General features: G+C 38.5%; 1 protein-coding gene and 1 long non-coding RNA gene across 5 annotated transcripts in view; both read left to right on the top strand.

Annotated features, from left to right (window-relative positions):
• LOC138402649 (uncharacterized) overlaps positions 1-22,253 on the top strand; it is a 305,836-nt gene that overhangs the window by 199,956 nt on the left and 83,627 nt on the right. The window lies entirely within an intron of this gene.
• LOC117984384 (zwei Ig domain protein zig-8-like) overlaps positions 15,521-22,253 on the top strand; it is a 47,728-nt gene continuing 40,995 nt past the window's right edge. For all 4 annotated transcript variants that reach the window (XM_034971009.2, XM_069500149.1, XM_069500150.1 and 1 more), the window contains exon 1: positions 15,521-15,751. Coding sequence is in view for 3 of the 4 variants with exons in the window: in XM_069500149.1 (XP_069356250.1) it covers positions 15,733-15,751 (19 nt within the window). In the remaining variant the exon portion in view is untranslated. The remainder of the gene's footprint in view (positions 15,752-22,253) is intronic.

The following is a 22,253-nucleotide window of genomic DNA, read 5'->3' on the forward strand; positions in this document are numbered from 1 at the left end:
TTCTGTTGGATTTTTGAACTCCGAATATAAAATCATCCAGTGCAGTCAGTGTTAAAGGCTGTTCTCCAAAACTGTCCGGTACACAGCGTCGTAAAATAGCTAATAACTTTCAGAAATAAGATTAAAATGTCCTCGCCTTTGCCAAATATGTTCCCATATATTTCTCTGCGAATCGAAAACTCGTAGAGCCGCTCAATGAAGCGTGTACCGACTAGTTTCATGCTGCATGCTCCCATATTTTCAAATTTATGAAGATACTGATATCGGAAAGAGAAAACACACCTAGGTATCTGGCTAGACAAAATAAATGGGTACCTATCTTTTTAGCTTATGCTCGCGACTTCGTCCGCGTGGACTACACACATTTCAAGCCCCTATTTCACCCCCTTAGGTGGTGAATTTTCAAAAATCATTTCTTAGCGGAGACCTACGTCATAATAGCTATCTGCATGCCAAATTTCATCCCTATCCATGCAGTAGTTTGAACTGTGCGTTGATAAATCATTTAGACAGTCAGTCCTTTTCTTTTCCTTTTATATATTTAAGAAGATATAAAAAGATAGATAAATGGGTAGTTTCTTCTATGATGAAGCAATTTCAAAATTGATTTTAAGCGCACGTCACATTCGGTGACAGATTTTTGTTTTTTGGAAGATTTTTGAAAAAAATCGGTGCAACCCAGTCGACCCGATTGTCTGTAAAAAATGGAACGTTCGGAAACGTATGCGCTAATGCCACCACCAACAGTCGGTCAAATCAGTATGCCATGTTGAACATAAAATATCCCTTTTAGTTATCTCTGAGAAATTATTGGATCAACCCAGAATTTTCTTTTTTCCTTCTGTTCCTGAAATACGACCAAATTCACATTTTCCTCTGTGAATCCACATTGTGAGTACTTACCACGATAGGCACTGGCACGGTATGTTGAGTGAGACTCTGTCCGCTTAGTATGGTCTGCCAACGCTGCAATTTCCGATGCGAAGTCATCATTCCAGCACCTTGGGAATTGGGATCCCAACAAAATGGATTCAAAAAATGTTATAGGCACTGAAATAAAGCAGTATACTTAATATGTAAGACGCTTGCGGCTTGATAGAACATTTTTAGACGTGCGGTATATGTAGACCAAAATCTCATGAAAAATACGGAAAAGAAATTCCAAAGTTAGCAACACTGCAGTACTCTGTGAATATCCTATGTATGTACCCTGTGGTGAAAATTGTGGTTAATTATTAATATTCACCACAGGGTACTATGTACCTACATAGGAAACTCAAGAGTACAGTGTTGCTAACTTTGGAATTTCAGTTCATGAGCTTCTGGTCTACTCATAGTAACTATACTAAGTTAGGAGAGAACTCTGCGAGAGCAACCCTGATGGCTAACTTCGCGTCGGCAGTAAAACTGGAGCAGGATGAAGTGGGGAAGCCAACTTCACTGCGTTATAGGGACCCGGTGCGGGACGGACGTGCGTTGATTATTGTAATACGAAATAAAATTAATATTGGTGCTACCCGGTGGTTTTTCTTTCATAGTTTACACTTCTGATATGATTTACCTTAAATCAGAGTCCTGCAAAATTGCTAATCCGCGTGGCCGCCGTGTTAGTGACGTCAGCACTAGACTGAAGTTGCGAGCTGATGGTATATTTTTATTTAGGCTGACGTCAAAATGACGTCATTTCGATGTTAATGAGACATGGATCCAGCGCAATAGCAATTTGCTGGACGTATACTTACTCCGATATTTTCCACCAGAGTTACTTGACTTTCAATTTTGGAATTCAAATCTGTTCTATTTACTAAACAAAACCAGCCGGTAATTCGACTATTAAAATTATGTCACATTGTGGTAATAGTATGGCACTATTTAGGTCATGAAAATCGCGTCGTCCTGAAATGTGCCTTATTTATTGAAGCCGGAATATGTCAGATGTCAGAGTGCGAGAGAGGTCAGCAGTGATATTGTCGCAGTAACAAATGATAGTCTGGAACAGTTGGCCCGATTTGGCTTAACGCTCATAATATTATGACATCAAGAGGCGTAGACGGAATACATTTTCCGGATATACTAATATAGTGTCAAGATTAAATTATAATAATATTTCTGATGGAATTTTGGCGACGGCAGCCCACCCCAATAGATTCTATCTAACTACGCAGGTATATTTCACACTAGCTGATGCCCACGATTAGCCGTGATAGGATAGCCTGGTTACGACGTTCGCCTGCTATTCCGGAGGTCAGGGGTTCGATCTCGCGCACACACCTCTAACTTTTTGGAGTTGTGTGCGTTTTAAGAAATTAAATATCACTCGCTTTGACGGTAAAGGAAAACATCGTGAGGAAACCTGCATGCATGAGAGACCTCCATAATGTTCTCAAAGGTGTGGGAAAGGAAGTGCAGTGCCTTGCTCAAACACATCCTCTTCACTGCTCTGCGTTTAATGTTTTTAACCTGACGGCATGGACAGTATTTTTCTGAGCAAGTACATCGGTGCCACTGAACATTTCAATACAATTCGATAAAACCAGTTGTAATGGATTTTCATTGGGTCATTTGTCACTACAAAGGTCGCCTATAAATTATACTATACAATCTGTCACCGCATTGAGGCATTAGGGCGCCGCTTCATCAGTAGGGGATTGTGTCGCTAATGCTAACATGAATGAAATTCATCCATCAAGCGTAATCAGGCGCATTACCGCGACAAGGGACGGTCACAAGGGACATACGATTAGGCAGGGGACAATACATTTAAACTGCTTCTAACTATATTTACGAGAGTTGCGGTTAATCCTGTAAGTTGACGAATTAACTATGATATTATGTTACTAGCTTCTGCCCGCGGCTTCGCCCGCGTGGCCTACAGGAAACAAATGGCATCACTTCCATCCCCCATTTAACGAAAAATCCTTCCTTAGTGGATACTTATTCTTTACAAAGAATAGACCCCCCAAATTTCATGTCTTTAGGACCAGCGGTTTAGGCTATGCGTTGATATATTATATGTCAGTCAGTCAGTCAGTCAGTCAGCACTTTGAATTTTTTATATATTGATTATGCTTGCGAAATGAATGCTTGCTTTTCATGTTTGCTTTTTTGCAAACTGTGGAATCAACTGCCTTCGGCGGTGTTCCCATTAGATTACAACATGGGGACCAACAAATTCCTGAAAGGCCGGCAACGCATCGGCGGTTCCTCTGGTGCTGCAAATGTTCATGGGAGGCGGTAATCACTTAACATCAGGTGACCCGCCTGCACGTTTGCTCGCTATTAAAATAAAACTTAGTATGGACCCAGCTTAAGACGACTATTATGTTAAGCAATTTGGGTGTAATGTTATAATTAATTCATTGATATATCCTATCCTGTAATTAGATGACGATATTCCCCATGGTATGTCAGGCCGGTAATTTGTAATCAAACAAGCCGATATATGCAATTAAATATACATTACAAGCCATGATTGCCGGATGCAGTCTAGTACTAATCCAGCCAGTTAAAGTGCGAATACATCACCACAGCTTAAAAACACTTCGTACAGTCGATTGATGGAGATGTCTAGACAGAGCAATCCTGCGGGGTAACAGGAATGAGACAGGGGAGGGACTAATAAGTAAAAGTCGGTCAGTAGACGTAGTATTATTTATTGAGACGTTGTGCACTTTTGTTTTACGCCGGATCTAGTGCGCAACCACTCTTACAAAATACAGGATGTAACCAGAACGCTGGCAAAAACGAAGACAGGTAATAGTACTGATGATTATCAGGTTCCGTAGCAGTCAGGTGTTGTTAGGTGCCATCAGACGCAGTAGCCGTTAGATGTTGTAGCCGTAAGGCACCGTAGTCGCCAGGCGCTGTAGCCGTCTCGCGGCGCGGCGTAGCAGTCAAGCGTAGTAGCTGTTAGATGCCCTGATAATTTGTCAGTTGCCGTAGCCATCAGAAGCCGTATCCGTCAGTCGACGTAGTGGGTATTCGTCAAGTCGTCAAGTGCCAGAAAAGCAAAAATGTAACTAAATTAATAGTTAAAAGTTCATTTTTGTTGAAAGTTATTTTTATCATAAATCTAATAGTTGTTTCGTGAAAATTATACTCAAAAAACCAATAATAACCAGTTCGAATGATCGCAATACCATTCATCGATTATAATATTATTACTTTAGCTTGGTTAAATGTGCTACTGTAAGTAATTAGATAAATCAGTGGATTTGATAACAAATTAATTAATAGATAAGCATATCAAAGGAGATATAACCAATAGATACAATGATCTGCTTAATAATTATATAGATTGTTGACATTGCATTATGTGGTATCTATCTATAATAATTGATGAAATTTCTTATTTATGACGCTTTACTACTGTCTCTATAATATATCTTATCGTCCAAGAACTCATTGGCGTCATTTGGCGGCAGTACAATGTCAAATATTTAAAGTTCTTCAGATTAGGGTTGTCATGTATAATACACGATGTATAAAAGCCCTTTAAACAAAAATATATAAAAAAAAGAAGTTCTTTGGATATAATCTCCCACCGTGAGAATTCATCATAGAATAGGCAAATTCTCATCTTCCTTCGAGCCATGGAAAAATGACACTTCATAATGGCCACGACTGCTCTGCCCAAAGTGTTACAAAGATAGAAATAGAAAACTGTTGCAGTATTTGCAAGATTATAGAAAGATTATAGCGCCCCTGGACCTTTCGAATCACGAACTGCCTTTTGTCGTATTTAAAGTATACTACTTAAGCCTATAAATTATTCCAAGATAAATACACATTCAAAGCGGAATTGTGAAGTAATTGGCCGTAAGAAAATAGTTACCGACATAAACTCGGCATTTACTGTTTAAATGAGCTGAATAATTGCTCTCTTGGATTTATTGCTTTTTAGCAGGAATCTTGTTAAATGAAAATTAGAGGAAAATTTAGGTAAAAAGAAAGGATGATGAAGATTTTTAAGTACCTACCTACTGCAAATTCCTTCGACTTCGACTTTTTTCTTAGTGGTACGCGAGTTTTGAGCGCAAAAGTTGAATATTTTTATCGGATTTATTTTACTTTACTTGTGTTATAAGACCTACCTATATCTACCAAATTTCATGATTCTAGGTCAACGGGAAGTACCCTACGTTTTCTTGACAGACACGACGGACAGACGGACAGACAGACAAACAGACAACAAAGTGATCCTATAAGGGTTCCTTTTTTTTATTTTGAGGTACGGAACCCTAAAAAAGAATTATTTTACCATTTGAGGTTGGTTTCATAAAAATGATTTTTAGAACGTGTCCACTGTCCAGCATACATTTATTCTACGCATTACCAACGTGGATGACATGCGGAAACACAGATGCACTCTGCATTACAAAGCTCCGTTTTAAAGCATTCATTATAGCCAAAGTGGTGAGTGTAAACCCTCGTTGTGACACAGTAAATGAATTTGTTCTCTCCACTCGTACTAGTAGATGACAAATTTTCCTTGCTTCGCCATGAATAACCATTTTTATAATCTGGGTAACTAACATAAGGCACTCAGTGGTCCGACCGCCGACGAGAAAACGACTAACTATCTATCGGCGATTTTCTCTCTCAAGAAACGCACAATAAATGTACATTCACATGTTAAGGAGTTCTACAGAACCCTACACTGCGCGTGGCCCACCAAGCACTTGGCCGGTTTTTGACCTATTTGAGTAGGTAGGTACATTTATTGCAAATTGTTTTTGCGCATATGAATAATCTGTGTAGGCAAAGTTACTCATGTTTTAGACTCAAAATATCATAAACTTTAGTTTTCAGTTGAAATTATAGCTAGGATTGACTAGCATAAACTAGTTATGGGTATTGGCAAAACCAGTGAATTACGGTGCGAGTTTATGCGAATTCGGTTGCATTTTGCATTCAAATGTGGAGCATTTGTTTTGTTACATAAATTTTCAAGGACTGAAACATAGGGAATGAACTCTAGTATTTGGTATTAAAATACTGTAGGTAGGTACTTACAGAGAACGGGCCGTGCCGTGGACGAGGCATGGATTCAAAATATCACGAACATTTTATATGAAGCAGTTTATGCTTCAACGTGCCATGTCCGTGTACGTCGTCCGCGCCTCGCACGTGGCACGGCTCTTGCCCGCCACGTGTTGGCATAAATCATCCCTTAAGGTACTCTCCGATGCAAGTTGGCAACAAAAAAATCTTTAGACTTCCAAAGTCGGTCATTCATCCAATTATCGACTTGGGTCAACGTTGCTTAAGCAATCGTAATTGATTGTTTAGCAACCTTGAAAGCTTACAGTGCTTGTTACATGACGATAACCTAGTTCAAATCACTTACGCAGCAAACCATCTTTGAAGGCTAAGTCACTAGGTCATAAGTCCAGCGCTCCGTCAGCAAGAAACTACCTAATTGCCATACGTGACTCCGCAACTAATTGAGATTTAGCTATATTTTAACATTAAGGTATTTAAACCAAGTGAGAGATGTGAAGGGTGGGCAGTCTGTCGTCACACCTCGACGCAGTCTCTTAGTTAGGTTAGATTAGATTAGATTTAGGTCGTCACTATGTGAAACTCTGCATCTAACCTCGGTGCAGAGTGCAGACGTTAGGTTAAGTTAAAATGTAAAGATTTAAGAATATAAATTTAGTAAAAGCCTATCTTCGTTTCCTTCAAAAATCCTTCTGGTTGCCGCTTACGTAACTTGCTTAAAAATGCAAATTCCTAAATAATATTTGAATAAACTGAACATAATATCAAAAATTGCGAAGAAACAACGTGAGCATATTATGTACGTACAGAGATTTTAAAATGTCGGTGACTTGGCAATCCGGCTTAAGTACGAAAAGCCGTGCCTAGCATAAATTTGTTTTGCGCGTTAGCGAGGCTGAGGACATGAGTACACGGCTGCACTTTGCATCTCAATGCCTCGTGTTACAGCATTCATAATCACGAGAGTGGAAGAGGTACCTAAATCCGAACTTTAGTTAATAAATCTCTACTATCTAGAGATGGATCATTCACAGATAGCATGTGAAAAGTAACGTGAAAAGCCTTTTCTTGTCTAGATAAAACTTGATCTAAAATCACGAAGTAAAATCTAACAAAATTATTGTATACTAGCTAATGCTCGCGACTTCGGCCGCGTGGACTATACAAATTTCAAACTCCTATTTCACCCCCTTAGGGGTTGAATTTTAAAAAATCTTTCTTAGCGAATGCCTACGTCATAATAGCTATCTGCATGCCAAAGAGAACAATGGTAAGTGCGAAAATTGAAAAATCACTATCCGTGAAAAATCGCCAGTGAATTCTCTGTGGTGAAAGATAATAATTTCATCAAATAAGAATGATTTAATAAAAGTAGCAATAATTAATGCCCATCTACTGCTGCTTTCAGTGGTCGAGCCTTGACGTACTATAAGCGTCGCCGTCGTAAGCCTACCTAAAATAAAGACATTTGAATTACTATACAAATAAATAAAATTGAAGTGTATAATTATTCTTATTATTTGGTTTTATAGCGGCAACAGAAATACACACTCCGTAAAAACTTCTACTCTCTACCTATTACGGTTCATGAGATACAGCCCACTGACAAACAGACGAGCGGATTGACAGCGGAGGCTTAGTGACAGGGTCCCATTGGCATTTTTCGGAACCCGAAAAAAGCAAACTCTTGGTGACATTTAAAAACTATTTTATTGCCTTTTATTTCAGTGACGTCAATCTTCAGCGAAATGTATGTCGCCGACAGCGGTGGGCAGCTCGTGAATATATCTACACTAAACTGTAAACCGACATTGTTGTGATAAATAAATTTTCATTTCATTTCATATCATGTGACATCCCCACGTTGTATCAGCCCCTGCGTCGGGGGATGTATTTGCTAAGGTGGGATAAAAACATTACCCTAACTCCGTGTGTATTTTAGTGGGCTTCCGGCTACTTTTTGATGTTTATTGTGGCCGTGGATTGATTGCCCAAAAAAAGTATAATGTTTTCAGGGTTCATCTATATATACAAAAGCGAAATACCACTCACTCACTCACTCACTTTAATTTTTCAAAATGCACATAACTCCGAAACATGCGCGTGCCCGGGATCGAACCCCCGACCTCTCGAATAGCTTGACGTCTCCATTAGGCTATCACCGGCCACCGCTCCATTTTGTTATTATTTCCAACTCTTTGTAGTTACGTAAGTAATCTTGCGCTAACTTAAACATAGTACAGTACGCGGCAGAAAGTATATGTACATCGGGCTTGAGAATGACATTTCGGCTTTGTAGAGCGTTGTCTCTGTCACTCATACCTATATGACGTTTTGTCGGTCTCAACGACAGAGACTACGCTCTACATGTACAGTGCGGATAGGTTCTTTTGGCACTTGAATGACATTGACAGGGGGCGCTGTTGGAGACTTGACGGAGGGTACACATGACGGCAACGTTAGTTCCGATTTTCGCCACGCGCCAAAAGAGTCTTGTCACACTGTAGGTATGTTGTACACACATACCATCTAATAGACGCCTAATAGCCAAACACCCCCGCTCACCAAGCTTAGGCACTTGCTTAGCATAAAAGTCGGCCCACGCCCGTTCGGTACCCTCATTCCGCACATTGTTTCGATTACGTGACTTTTAAGTCCACCAATCACAACAAAGCATTCTACCCTGTCCCCCGTCAACAGTTCACGATTTTGTTTCATGCAAAACCTTGTATATGCGTACTCTAGGAGTTGAATTCTCTGTGGTTGTACATTACTTTCTGCGCGTACTATAGTCACACGAGTGGTAGTCAAGTGAGGTGATGAAACTGTCGGCCAGTCTAAAGATTGGCGCTGTAAATCAATGGGATTGGATGCCTTCGCTACCCGATATATCACGTGTTATCAAACTTTGTATATCCCAGTATATTGTATAGCAATATCCTTGTTAACTCCACTGCTTTGTAGAATAAACGGAATGTTCTAGTGAACAGTTTTCAAGCTGATGTACTCGCTAGCTTGTTGTTAGGCATTTGTTAGGCTTTTATTTCAAAGCGATATGGTGTCGTTTTGAGGGTACCCAAAGGGTAAAACGGGACCCTATTACTAAGACTAGGCTGTCCGTCCGTCTGTCCGTCTGTCTGTCAGTCTGTCACCAGGCTGTATCTCATGAACCATGACAGTTCGACAGTTTTCACAGATGATGTATTTCTGTTGCAGCTATCATGACAAATACCTACTAAAAAGCAGAATAAAATAAATACTTAAGGGGGAGATACAACAAACTTGATTTTTTGCCGTTTTATAGATAATGGTACGGAACCAATCTTTATCCAACGGCAACTTTTATCCCGGAAAATCAAAGAGTTCGCGGGGCATCAGCTAGTAATAGAATAAATTCTACTTACTTGTACTTGTAAACACTGTCTGTAAAGGAGGCCCAACTCGGACTTTCGCGGTAGCAATACCTACTACTAAGTGATATCCGCGCAACCGTTAGGCTGTCGAGGGAGGAACACAGGTTTTAGTGGGTGCAAGCCCCACATAACCTCTTTGTTTCCCCTGACGGAGGGGTATGCGTCAGGCAGTGGCGTGCACAGGGTTTGAAGCTAGGGTAGGCATTAGTTAGGTTGGAACCTGTTTACTGGCAGGTCATAATGAAAAATATGCATTGAGCTTACAACTGGGGTAAGCAGTGCATTTATGCCTCTATGACCTGCACGCTACTGGCGTCAGGCATTTCCTGTGTATAAAAAAAGGCCCAACTCGCACTTGGCCGGTTTTTTAATTAAATGAAATTCTTTGTTGTGGGCAAATGCCTGATGAGTGCCTACCTTACTCAATTTTCCGGACTTTATGTAGTAGGTGGCGAAAATATACAAAAATTCCAACTTTGAGCACAAAATTGTTGGTTCATGTCACGTATTTTACTAGTTTTCTCCTCTAAGTTCATTCGAGTAGAACTAAGTTTAATTTACTTTCTTATTAAAAACTGTTGAACTAAAAAACTTTGACAATCTTCCTTGCACAGTAGTGGACGCTGTCATCTACCTATTTTTTTTTAAAATTCAGATACAAGAATTTTTATAAATTCTATGTTTGAATTTTGTTGTGTAAGTACCCTTTGGTTACTACACGGCATCTTACTGTACCGCTAAATTGCTTGGCGGCACGGCTTTACCGCTAGGGTGGTAACTAGCCACGGCCGAAGCCTCCCATCAGACAAAGTGGGACATCCCGGGTAATATATCCAGCAGGGGCGATTTGGAAATGATCCTGAAGAGTGACATAGACTACTTTTAATCAGGTGCAGGACTTTTTATGTTCACAGATATCACATTAAAAAAAACCAGCCAAGTGCGAGTCAGGCTCGCGCAATGAGGGTTCCGTACTACAATCGTATTTTTTCGACATTTTGCAGGATAATTCAAAAACTATTATACATAAAAATAAATAAAAATCTGTTTTAGAATGCACAGGTGAAGACCTTTAGACCTATAATAAGATCTACCTACCTGCCAAATTTCATGATTCTAGGTCAACGGAAAGTACCCTGTAGGTTTCTTGACAGACAGACAGACAGACAGACAACAAAGTGATTCTATAAGGGTTCCGTTTTTCTTTTTGAGGTACGGAACCCTAAAAAGATAATTTCGAAGAAAATTTGTCAAGCCTTTTTGTGTCTGTAAATACAAAAAGTCCTGCACCTAATTATAAGTAGTTTATGTCACTTTCCAGGTCTTTCACTAAACCATCGATCGATGCATTAAACCCATTCAAAAAAATTACGTCGATCCGTTTCTCCGTAGATTGCTACGGTGATTGAAGGACAACCCAACAAAAACACACTTTCGCATTTATAATATGAGTATAGTGGTATATTTATAACGATAAAAATCTGCATTTTTTTAAATATTCTGCTTATTTTCTGTGTATTTTTGTAAGCGTCCAAAGATCTTGTTATATTTTTAAATCCCATCTCCCTGTCGCCATTTTAGTGTAAACAAGACAAGGCATTATGGTTAAAAGCTTATATAAAATTTTCATGAAATTCTACCGGTTCAAGGAAACAGGATATCTTGAGCTTATGCTAAGTTCCTGTCCCAAATTTTAATAAAAAGCATACGGAAAGTTTCATACGTAGACTTTGTACGAATACGGCACTTACACTTGTGTACAGTACGCGGCAGAAAGTAATGTACATCGGCCTTTAGAATGACATTTCGGCTTTGTACTGCGTAGTCTCTGTCACTCATACCTACATATGTGACGTTTTGTGCGTCTCAACGACAGAGACAGTGCTCTACAAATTAGTATATGTACCTGCGTTACAGTATGGGTACGTTCATGTTTGCCTTACTTCGTTCTCAATTTTTAGTGAGTGTTTTATGAAATTAATAAGTAAACAAAAAAACCACTAGCGTTAGTGTGGTGTGAAATTTTTTATGTGGTTTCTACTGAAAACCGGTTTAGCCTGAATAAGGGGTTTGCAATAATATATAAATGTTGTAATACTGTCGTTACTTTTCGGAATTATGTGCGTTTTAAGAAGTTAAATATCACTTGCTATAACGGTGAAGAAAAACCTGCATGCCCGAGAGTTCTCCATAATGTTCTCAAAGGTGTGTGAAGTCTACTAATCCGCACATGGCCAGCGTGGTAGACTATTGCCATAAACCCTGAGAGGAGACCCGTGCTTTGTAGTGATAGGGATCTTAGGGGCCAGCGCCTTCCCATAATAGTGTTTGTACTTACTTAAAATTAATTAGTAACAAAATACATTAACGAAAATCTTATGAGACAACTATCGATATAAACGAAACAATCCCATGACGAAATAAAAACGTGATAAAATAAAATAGGTTTATTGCTTCAAGTAAACCAAGTTAACGAAAGCTGGCATCTTCCCCTTTCGCCGTGGCATCTCAATATCAGGTGATAATCAAATTCATCAATTCAACCAATAGCTCTGAATATCAGGTGGGGTAAAGTAAAATCGCACGCTTCGAATGTATTTCGTGACGGAAGACAGCTATCTATCTATGTGCATGTAACTGGTATAATTTTACTAGATGTGGCATATTTGCATTCTTCTTCTTGAAATGCCGTCTCCTATAGCAGGTTGGCATATGGATCCGAGACATGGTCGCTAACTATGAGCCTCATAAGAAAACTTAGGGAGCGGGTGATGGAGAGAGCTATGCTTAGAGTTTCTCTACGTAATCAAATTAGAAATGAGGAGATCCGTAGGAGAACTAGAGTAACCGACATAGCTCAACGGGTTGCGAAGCTGAAGTAGCAATGGGCAGGGCACTGTAAAACCGATAGATGTTGGGGTCCCAAGGTGCTGGAATGGCGACCTCGTACCAGAAGTCGCAGTGTTGGAAGACCCCCACTAGGTGTACGGACGACATCAGACGAGTCGCAGGGTGCCACTGGATTCAGGCGGCGCAAGACCGGGGCGTGTGGAAGTCCCTACAAGAGACCTAAGTCCAGCAGTGGACGTCTATCGGTTGATGATGATGATCGCAGGTTGGCAAGAACAGAGCATATACCTACCTAATACCGAGTCATTGTCTGCCCGGGGTTGAATCCCCGATCTCCGGAGTAGGAGACTTAACCAGTGCGTTGTCGCTGCTCTCACGAATCAATATGGAGCCTCAAATATGAACTAAGAAGGCATATAGGAACTGACCCAGTTGGGATTTGGAAAACCTACAAGGCAGGGAGGTCTCAGAAACACTGTAAATGCCAAGCCACTTCCAAACTATCTTACATCATAACCCTAAGCATTTCATATCGATGTAGGCACGCGTTGGCATTTCCCGACCTCCCAGGGGGCCGTCTCCCTACGTGACGCGCTTTCACTGAAATATTTTCACTATTCATGAATTCACTCGCTATGAACAGCCATTTTTCTCTAATGTTTTTCACGGACACGTTTTCCCTCATTATACATACATCTCATGATAGGGCCGGCAAAGATGATAGAAGGCTGAGATCTGCAGAGCGTACTTTGGCTTTGTCCATTCTTAAGTTTCCCTTGAAACGAGACAGACTTATTATACCAGCGATATAACGCTGATAGGCCAAGTACGCTCTATACATCTCAAATAGTCTTGAATTTGAAATGTTACATTGAATGTTAGATAAATGTAAGAGTTTTTTCCTGAAAAATCTGTGAAGAACTCTATGGTAGCGCGCGCAGTGCGAAATTAATTCCGCACCGGATTTTGATACATTCAAAATTCAAATTTACGGAATGCGGCAACTCACTGCACCGTGGTGCGCGCTAGCTTACCTACCTATGAAAATATGGTTTTACAAAATAATATGAATCTTACCTACGCACCTACTTATCTAAAATTAAAATCTTAAGAACGAACAATAAAACAACACAACATAGGTATGATTTCTTCATTTATTACTCCTTTTGTTTACAAAAAAGATAAGGTACCTACTCATTAGAATAATGTTTACAAAATATGTAAATTATAATTACTTACATATTATTTTATTATTTCCAAAAATATTATCTAGCATCTAGGTAATATAAATAAGATCTTATCTATGTAAAGCGATCTCTTACAGAAAATACCTATCATATATACCTAGTCCACGACAGGTCGACATGACAATTGGGGTATGAGGCGGGGGGACACCCCGCACACCCACACGTCACCCGGGATCGCCCACACCGGGATAGCGCGGGGGCTATGCGGGTGTAAGAGGCGTTCCCTCCCCGATTGTCATTTCAACCCGTGTCGTCGCGTACTTATAGGTATTATTTTGTGTATCACATTTACAAATAAATATTTACTTTTACATTGCATTAGAATCCTTCATCTACTGAAAATGAAAATTCCTTTTCACGTAAATAAAAGGGAAAACCTGTCCCTATATCCAATTTCGATTTAAAACAGAAACGTACTCGGGTAATTACAAAAAGTTATACAGAAGCAAAAAACATTCATCAGGAGTAGCGAAAAACTGAGCGCTTTAGCACATTTAGGGCGTAAAAAGTTTCCCGACTTAAAAGCTGCGAAAATGGAGGCTTTAAAATTTAAGAAGCCTATTTAGGTCAATTATTTTGAAATTAACTGTACCTACCGTGCAAGTACCTAGTCTTTTTCTCTAACTTGTGCTATCTTTCATTTGAGAAAGAAATAACGGTTCCTTTCAATCGACTTCAAAATATGCTACTCCAAAGTATAAACATATTTTTAGGGTTCCGTACCCAAAGGGTAAAACAGGACCCTATTACTAAGCCTCCGCTGTTTGTCCGTCTGTCTGTCCGTCTGTCCGGCTGACACCAGGCTATAACAACAAATACAAAAAAAAAAAAAAAAATTAAGGGGGCTCCCAAGTCCCATACAACAAAACGTGATTTTTTGCTCGATATTGATAACGGCATCAATCTTATAATTAAGAGATTAGGATATCTACTTTTTAACCACTAGGCTATCACCGCTTTTTTTAATAACTCTACTAAGTAAATAATGTAGATTTTTCATTTCGTAACCTTCGTTCAAACAAAATGCATTAGAATTTAGAATATTATGGAAAAATATGAAAAACGTCATTCTGTTACAAATACTGCAGCTGTTGGTCGAATTTACTCTTTCATCATAAACCTTACCTACGGCTGTGGTTTTGCAATTTAGTTTGTACTCGCATAGGAGAAAAATTTGCGGTTGTGACCGTTGATATAAGAATTTAAAGATACAATAAATATTTTTTTAGATCAATAAATTATTAACTGGCTAAAGAAAACCTCGCATATTTTTGACTAGATGATGCCTGCGACTTCGTCAGCGTGGATTTAGGATTTTTGAACATCCTGTGGGAACTCTTTGATTTTCCTGGATAAAAAGTAGCATGTGTCCTTCCCCGAGACGTAAGCTACCTGAACCAAATTTCAAATCAAAATTGGTTAAACTGTTGAGCCGTGAAAAGCTAGCAGACAGACAGACAGAATCTGTGTACATTTTAGTACAGTGTATACAGATTGTCTGAAAATGTACACAGTCAAGGGAATTTTGTCAAATTAGTATGGTTTTTCAATTTGTGTTTGTATTTTCTCCAGTGCTTTCATTCTTCTAAAACTTGAAACAAACAGAACGCGTTGCGTTTATTTAAGAAATAAACGTTTTTCTTTCTTACTTGCGATGCCACATATGCGGCAGAACGTCAAATGGGACGCGCCAGTGACGTGTGTCCGATTCGTACAAAGTATTGTACCTACGAAACTATGACACACAATTAGCACGCGAGACACCAACGGCATGCGATTTTAGGAGTGTGGCCCCTACGTATCTACAGTAGGTACCTAATGATCTCGTATTACAAATTCTAGAAGTTGTACTACGTAATCTAGGATCCAGTTGGATACGTCACATTCACACCGCGCGGCTGACTAGTATATGGTATGTTTCAGGCTTGTTTATATCTTGTTTATTTTACATCAATGTTTGTAGGCCAACATCGGTAAAGGAGTCAGACCCTACGCATGCGTAGAACGAACGTGTCTCGCGCGCTCTTATGGCCCGCAGTTTAGACCGCTTGCGTTCCAATCCAGCCGTGTAGAACGCTCCGCGATCCCCGCACCCTTACGTCAAAATAACAAATTGATCCGATCGTCCACTCTCGACTATTCAACAAAAAAATGGCATGAACTTTACCCAAAAACTTTGACGACTTCGATCCAACTTTCTGTGACGTGTATACATATCTATGTCTACGTATTATTTAGGTAGGTGAAGTTTTATTAACCGATTTTAAAAAAGGATGTTTTTATTCGACCTTTATGTAGGTATCTTTTTTTTACAACTGTTTTACGTACAATTTTATATTGGGTCATTTATTGTGTATATGTCATGTAGCGTCAGGTTAATCGTTTTGCTAAAAAGCTTGGGAGATGGATGGGAAAACTCTTCACCGGATAACAGTAAGTTTAGCTAACAGAGGCCTTATTGTAAGTTTTTAAGTAAGTACACTGGCCTTTAGAATTTAGATTAATGGGCAAATGTCCTGATAAGACACCTTTACAGTTTTGGTAGATTAACCAAAGTAAATCTGGTATCAAGTTTTTAACTTGATTCATGGTTGACACTTACATAGGTATAATCACTAATCAGTATACCCCTATCTACTAGAGTATATAGACTTTTCAACTATTAGGAGTAGATATAAAAAAAATAGCGAGCAAACGAGCAGGTGGGTCTCACCTGCAGATATTAGGTGATTAACGCCGCCCATGAACATTTGCAGCACCAGAGGAACCACGAATCCGTTGCCGGCTTTTCAGGTATTTGTCTATCTACCCCTAGAATAAACCCATATTAAAATCTAGTGATAACACCGCCGGAGGGAATATAAATTATATAAAATTTAATATAAAAAATATATAATCTTCTTTACATAGTACTTATAAAATAAAGTCGCTTCCCGCTGTCTGTATGTATGAACGCGTAGATCTTTTAAACTACGCAATGGATTTTAATGCGGTTTTGCACCAATTGATAGAGTGATTCAAGAGGAAGGTTTATAGCTATAGTTTAATTCTCAAAAAACTAGAGATCCCTAGAGAAATTGAAATAATGTGAATTAGGTCGGAAGAAATCCTCTCATTTGAGAGTTTCCGAGGCAATGACACCACAATGACACCACATTAGTATCTACATTGCACCCATGCGAAGCCGGGGCGGGTCGCTAGTCTAAATATATAAAAGGAAAAGGTGACTGACTGACTGACTGACTGACTGACTGATCTATCAGCGCACAGTTCAAACTACTGGACGGATCATCAAGCTGAAATTCGGCATGCAGATAGCTATTATAACGTAGGCGTCCGCTAAGAAAGGATTTTTCAAAATTCAACCTCTAAAGGGGTAAAATAGGGGTTTGAAGTTTGTATGAAAGTCTGTCAGTTTTGAAGTGTCGATAAAGAATTTGCAATTAGCAGTATGACATATTTTATTAAGCTTATGTTAAAATCTCATAGTTAAAATCAAACCTAAGGGTGTAAAATAGGGGTTTAAAATTTGTGTAGTCCACGCGGACAAAATCGCCGGCATAAGCTAGTTGGTATAATATAAAAGTCGTATTTTCTAAATCCTGTTAGGTATTTATTGTAAATTCATAGCAATCTGTCTTAGCAAAGTGACATAAGATGAATGATCGTAAATATTAGAAGTCTTTGTGGTGGGCGTATTTACCGCCTAGTCAGCGTGACTGGTTTTCATCTAATGGATCCATTTTATGTACTGCATAAATAAAATATGGGTATAATGTATTCCTATTACGAACCCTAGCAATATGTGACAGAGTAGGACTTATTGCTTAAGTTTTTCTGACTTTTTCATTTACTTCGAATGATAGTCTGCTAGACTCGAGAGGTCTAATAGAGAAAGAGCCAGCGCGTGCCAGACCTTCGTTATTATATAAAAGCTGAAAGTTTCTCTGCGTATTGTCCCCAACACTGGGAGGAACGTTTGTTTGGATCATGGTGGCTTTGGGAGATAAGAGGTAATAAAGGTGTAAAAAATCTTACGTCTACGACTAAAGTCTATTTTTTTTATATTTTCTTTGGAATAGTGTTAGAAATCACGTCATGCATTACCAGACACTTGCTGTATGCTTAGTATGCTGTATGTGTAGTAGCCATGGCAACCCCCTGCTAGACACCCTCATAGTTTGAAAGTTCTTAAAGATTTTATACTCCTTTATTAAAACAAAATAACGAATAAACCTTTTATAAAATAACTAAGGTCTGGCCCGCGCTGGCCCTTAGTCCATAATATAAGACAGCTTATGCACGCTTTTGTACAACTTTCTTAATATTTTCTCTCTAACTCTTTCTGCGTCGTAACTCGTAATTCTTATTGTAGAGGGTCGCGACCCCTAGCTTTCATTAATTTCATAATAAAGGGAGTTTTCTTAGGATAATAATTGTGCACGCAAATCTAACCAAAACTTTTAGATAGGCTTCTATATTATTATTTTTATACTAGTATTTCCAGGAATTTTTATCTAAATATTTTTTCAAGCGTTCTCAATTTGGCAATCTGATTTTGAAACTAATTTTATGATAAAATAAGTAGGTACTGCTCTATGTAGATAAGTAGAATCCAATATTTTAATATATCAGTGTTTAAGTACAATTTAAATATCGTATTTTCAAAATAAATTACGATTTTTTATTGGTACATTTTGATAACCTAATAAACTTATCGTTTAGCTATTTGGAAAACTAAACATTTATTACGTATCAACATGAACGTAATGTCTTCTTTGACGAGATCGAGCAAATATTAATTACGTTTCTATATTGTAAAATTGTACCTATTTTAGTATATCGCTGAACTAATATTCTCTTATGTTCTCCAACTAAGCGTAGATGTTATGCTTGAGTGAGTTTGACTTAATTACAACGCGTGAGATTAAAAGTTACTCCTTAGAACAAACAGGGATGACAGCAAGTAATGAACGATGTATATATGAACTGTTCAGATAACAGTATACAGCGATTGTTGTACTACCTAAACACATAATCTAATACCAATAACCATTTGCCACATTTTGTAGTTTTGAAGAGAAAAAATAGCAATTAAGTAATACAAAGACAAGGAAAGTTTTAGGTAATAAAAAATGTAAAATCACAGTTATAGACTAGAAGTTCTCAAACAATACCAGCGATGAATTCATCAACGAACGGAATCTACCTATGTTTTATTCAGGACCTCTTGCAAATTTATGTCAAAAGTAGTTTCTACCTTTTATGCTATCTCCATCACAGACTATATTACTTAACTGCGTTATCATAGCTTCATATTATTGTTGTTTTAATTTAAATAGTTTTTATAAAGCTCATTATAGCTCCTCGGGTTGTGTCGTATTGCCATCCCATGGTACAGTCCGTTCACTATAACTTTTCCCCTGACGTCATGTTGGCACCCTTGCTTTATTCCTTAGAGCTAAGGGTTTATTATTGTGTGATTTGCAATGGTGCCAAATATAACGTCAGAGGTAAAATAACTGTGAAGTGGAAGCAAAGAATTTTTGAAGGATTTTTTAAAGGTTGGAAGGGAGGAGGAACCTCCTATGTCGATGAGTGGAAGTAAAAGAGTGACAGAATAGAGAATGCACCTGTTTGCGCACACTATTCTATAATATCTTTTCGTACATAGTTGGCTAATCTCCGCCGATTACCTAATTTCTCTTCGGCCCTTAGGGGGTGAAATAGGAGTTTGAAATTTGTTTAGTCCACGTGGACGAAGTCGCGAGCATAAGCTAGTGTACTATAAAAAAATTATATCATAATATGAACGAAGTCGTAGCAAAAATCTAGTTTTAACTTTTGAAGCACAATTTTGTAACTAAATTACAAGAAAAATTGATTCGAGTACTTAAGTAGCAAAAACCTTCAAGGCAATGTTTAATAAACAATGTACCGATAGAGCCTAGAGATTCAGAGTCTTTGAGTTTTTTCTTTTTTTTTAAGAATATTAGCCATGTTAAATGACTAATATTTCCCTTTCCTCTCCAATTAAGCGTCTAGCTTGTGCTAGGAGTAGCTACGACAATAGTGCAACGCAACGGGCAGGGTTTGAACCGTCGACCTTTCGGTTTTTCGGACCTTTCAGTCCACTCCTTTACCCGTTGAGCTATTGAGGCTCTTAGTTATACATACACATACGAGCTATACAAACTTCGAAACTGTTTATTTTCCGTTTTGTGGCAAGAAGGTAACACCCCAAGGATTTCGCAAGCTTTTACGGATTAAGGTCTTCTCTATATGACAAACAGCGCTATTTATCAGCAAAGTCCTCCGCTAGGTAGACATTTGCATAAGACTAAACCGGTGTCAGTCCGCATAAGGGTGGGATTTGGATTATAATTTGGGTCATTTAAGTCACGGAAACCCGTTTATAAACCACTAGAAAGATTAAGGAAACCATATTTGCTAAGCGTACTTAAAAGTTCTCATTTATTCTCCTAAAATATTATATTCTTGGTAATTTATACATTTATTATAAAATGTATGCATTTGGTAGTTTTCTATACATACATGATAATAAGTATACCTTAGAATGGTAAATATTTAATACAATACAAAATATTTGCTCATGACCACAATTTTTTTTGTGATTTAGTAACCACAAATTCAGTTTTCGGATGTTTCCCCTTAGGTGTGCTATAAGACCTACCTACCTACCCTAGGTCAACGGGAGTACCCTATAGGTTTCTTAACTGACACGACAGACAGACAACGAAGTGATCCTACAAGGGTTCTTTATTTCCTTTTGAGGTACGGGACCCTAAAAATAAACATACAAAAATTTTTACAAAAAAAATAAAAACCGACTTCGTTACATAAACACTAAAAATTGAAAAATAATTTAATTTATTACCGAATATATTATGTATACAAGAGTTATTATAGTTCCATAATAATACTTTTTGGTGCCGGTGCCAATTAGCTTTAGCTGCGCGAATCGTCTAGACTTCATATTTTTATGGGACTCCACAATGGCACCTCATTGGCACCGACCCCAAAAAATATTATTTTGGAACTATATTAACTCTTGTATACATAATATATTCGGTAATAAATTAAATTATTTTTCAATTTTTAGTGTTTATGTAACGAAGTCGGTTTTTATTTTTTTTGTAAAAATTTTTTATTTCACAATTTTTAGTGGCCCCATGGAATTATGCTATGACTGGTTAAAAATCTACTGTTTACTAAGCTATTACACTGATCGCGAGCAATTTACTCTTATCCGTTGAGGAGTTCCAGTATCTATCTTCGAAGATGTTCATCAGATCTTCACCAAATTGAAATGGGACCAACTTTGAAGTATACCCTTTCAAACAAAAAAAGAATTTTCAAAATCGGTCCAGGCGTTTTTGAGTAATCGGGGAACATACCTCCTCCTTTTTTTGAAGTCGGTTAAAAACAAAAGATCTCTAAAATTCCGAAGAACATACCACTCAATCACACCACTCAATCACTAACATCTTCATTATTATAAAAGTATACCCTCTTTCAAAGAAAATAAGCAATAAGTAAGCGACCCAGATAATGTATGGGGGTTGTTCATAATATGAGGGGTATCTATTGAGATAAAGATATTTATCGCTGTACATCGGTACAAAAACCTGAATAGAAATAGTTCGGAGCCATCTTATCTGAGGGATGTACGTCGTTATTCAGCCTTTTATTCGGTATGATATATTCGCGATTGTACCTTTATTGCTTTAATGGTGTAATGAGGTTCTATAATAGTTCTCTTTTTTGTACTTAGGTGCATGATTGTACTTTGATTGGTGTGATTTATTATTTTCTTCTTTTTATAGTTCCGTGGCAATACAGCATACCTACTGTTATAAATTCTTTCTGTCCGCCTATTCATCCGTCTGTATGTCGCGGACATTCAAGAGCAAATAGGTAGGTACGAGTAGGTATAGTACGCGACAGGTCGACATTGCAATTGGGGTATGAGGCGGGGGGACCCGCACACACGCACGTCACCCGCGCTATCCCGCACTGGGCTAGCGCGGGGGCTGTGCGGGTGTGCGTAGCGTCCCGTCCCAGATTACCATCTCGACCTGTCGGTTTTGCGCCACCTAAATCCACCGGCTCCATCTCTCGCTCTAGAGACTTTTACACGCCACGTTGTCTAAATCAAGCAGCTTATTCTGACTTGTTTGATGTTGTATATCCAGATACGTTGCCTAAATCAAGCGGCACCCTGTAACTCGCCTGATGTCGTCTCCACGAACTGTCTACCAACATTGCGCTTTCCGTTGAGTCGCCATTCCATCGCCTTATTAAGTCTCTTAAAAGGAAAATAAATTATAAAAAGAAGAATTTCAGTCCGAACTCCAGCAAAAAGTGTCGCAAGCCGCTGATTTAATTAAACATCTCTCGTTGGGAATTGTCGCGGTTTTATTCCATTAGGTAAATTATAGTCGCTAAATAATGTTACCTGCTCGTTTCTCTTTGACTTAATTTACGGCTCTGAAAGTGTCCTTTTAAAGTAGGTGCCATTATTATTCATTCTATGAAGAATTATTATGGAACCTTATTTAGTTACTAGAGCAGCCGATCAGGCTGCCTGTCTACTGGTGGACAGGCAGCCAGAGGAGCGGAGTGGCGCTGTGCTTTTAAAGTTTTAACTAATAGAATTGAATAAAACCCTCGCTGCGTTTCAGTGGACAAGGATTTGCGGACTAGTTAAAAAATCACA

This window comes from Maniola hyperantus, chromosome 8 (genome assembly GCF_902806685.2).
Source record: "Maniola hyperantus chromosome 8, iAphHyp1.2, whole genome shotgun sequence".
NCBI lineage: Eukaryota > Metazoa > Arthropoda > Insecta > Lepidoptera > Nymphalidae > Maniola > Maniola hyperantus.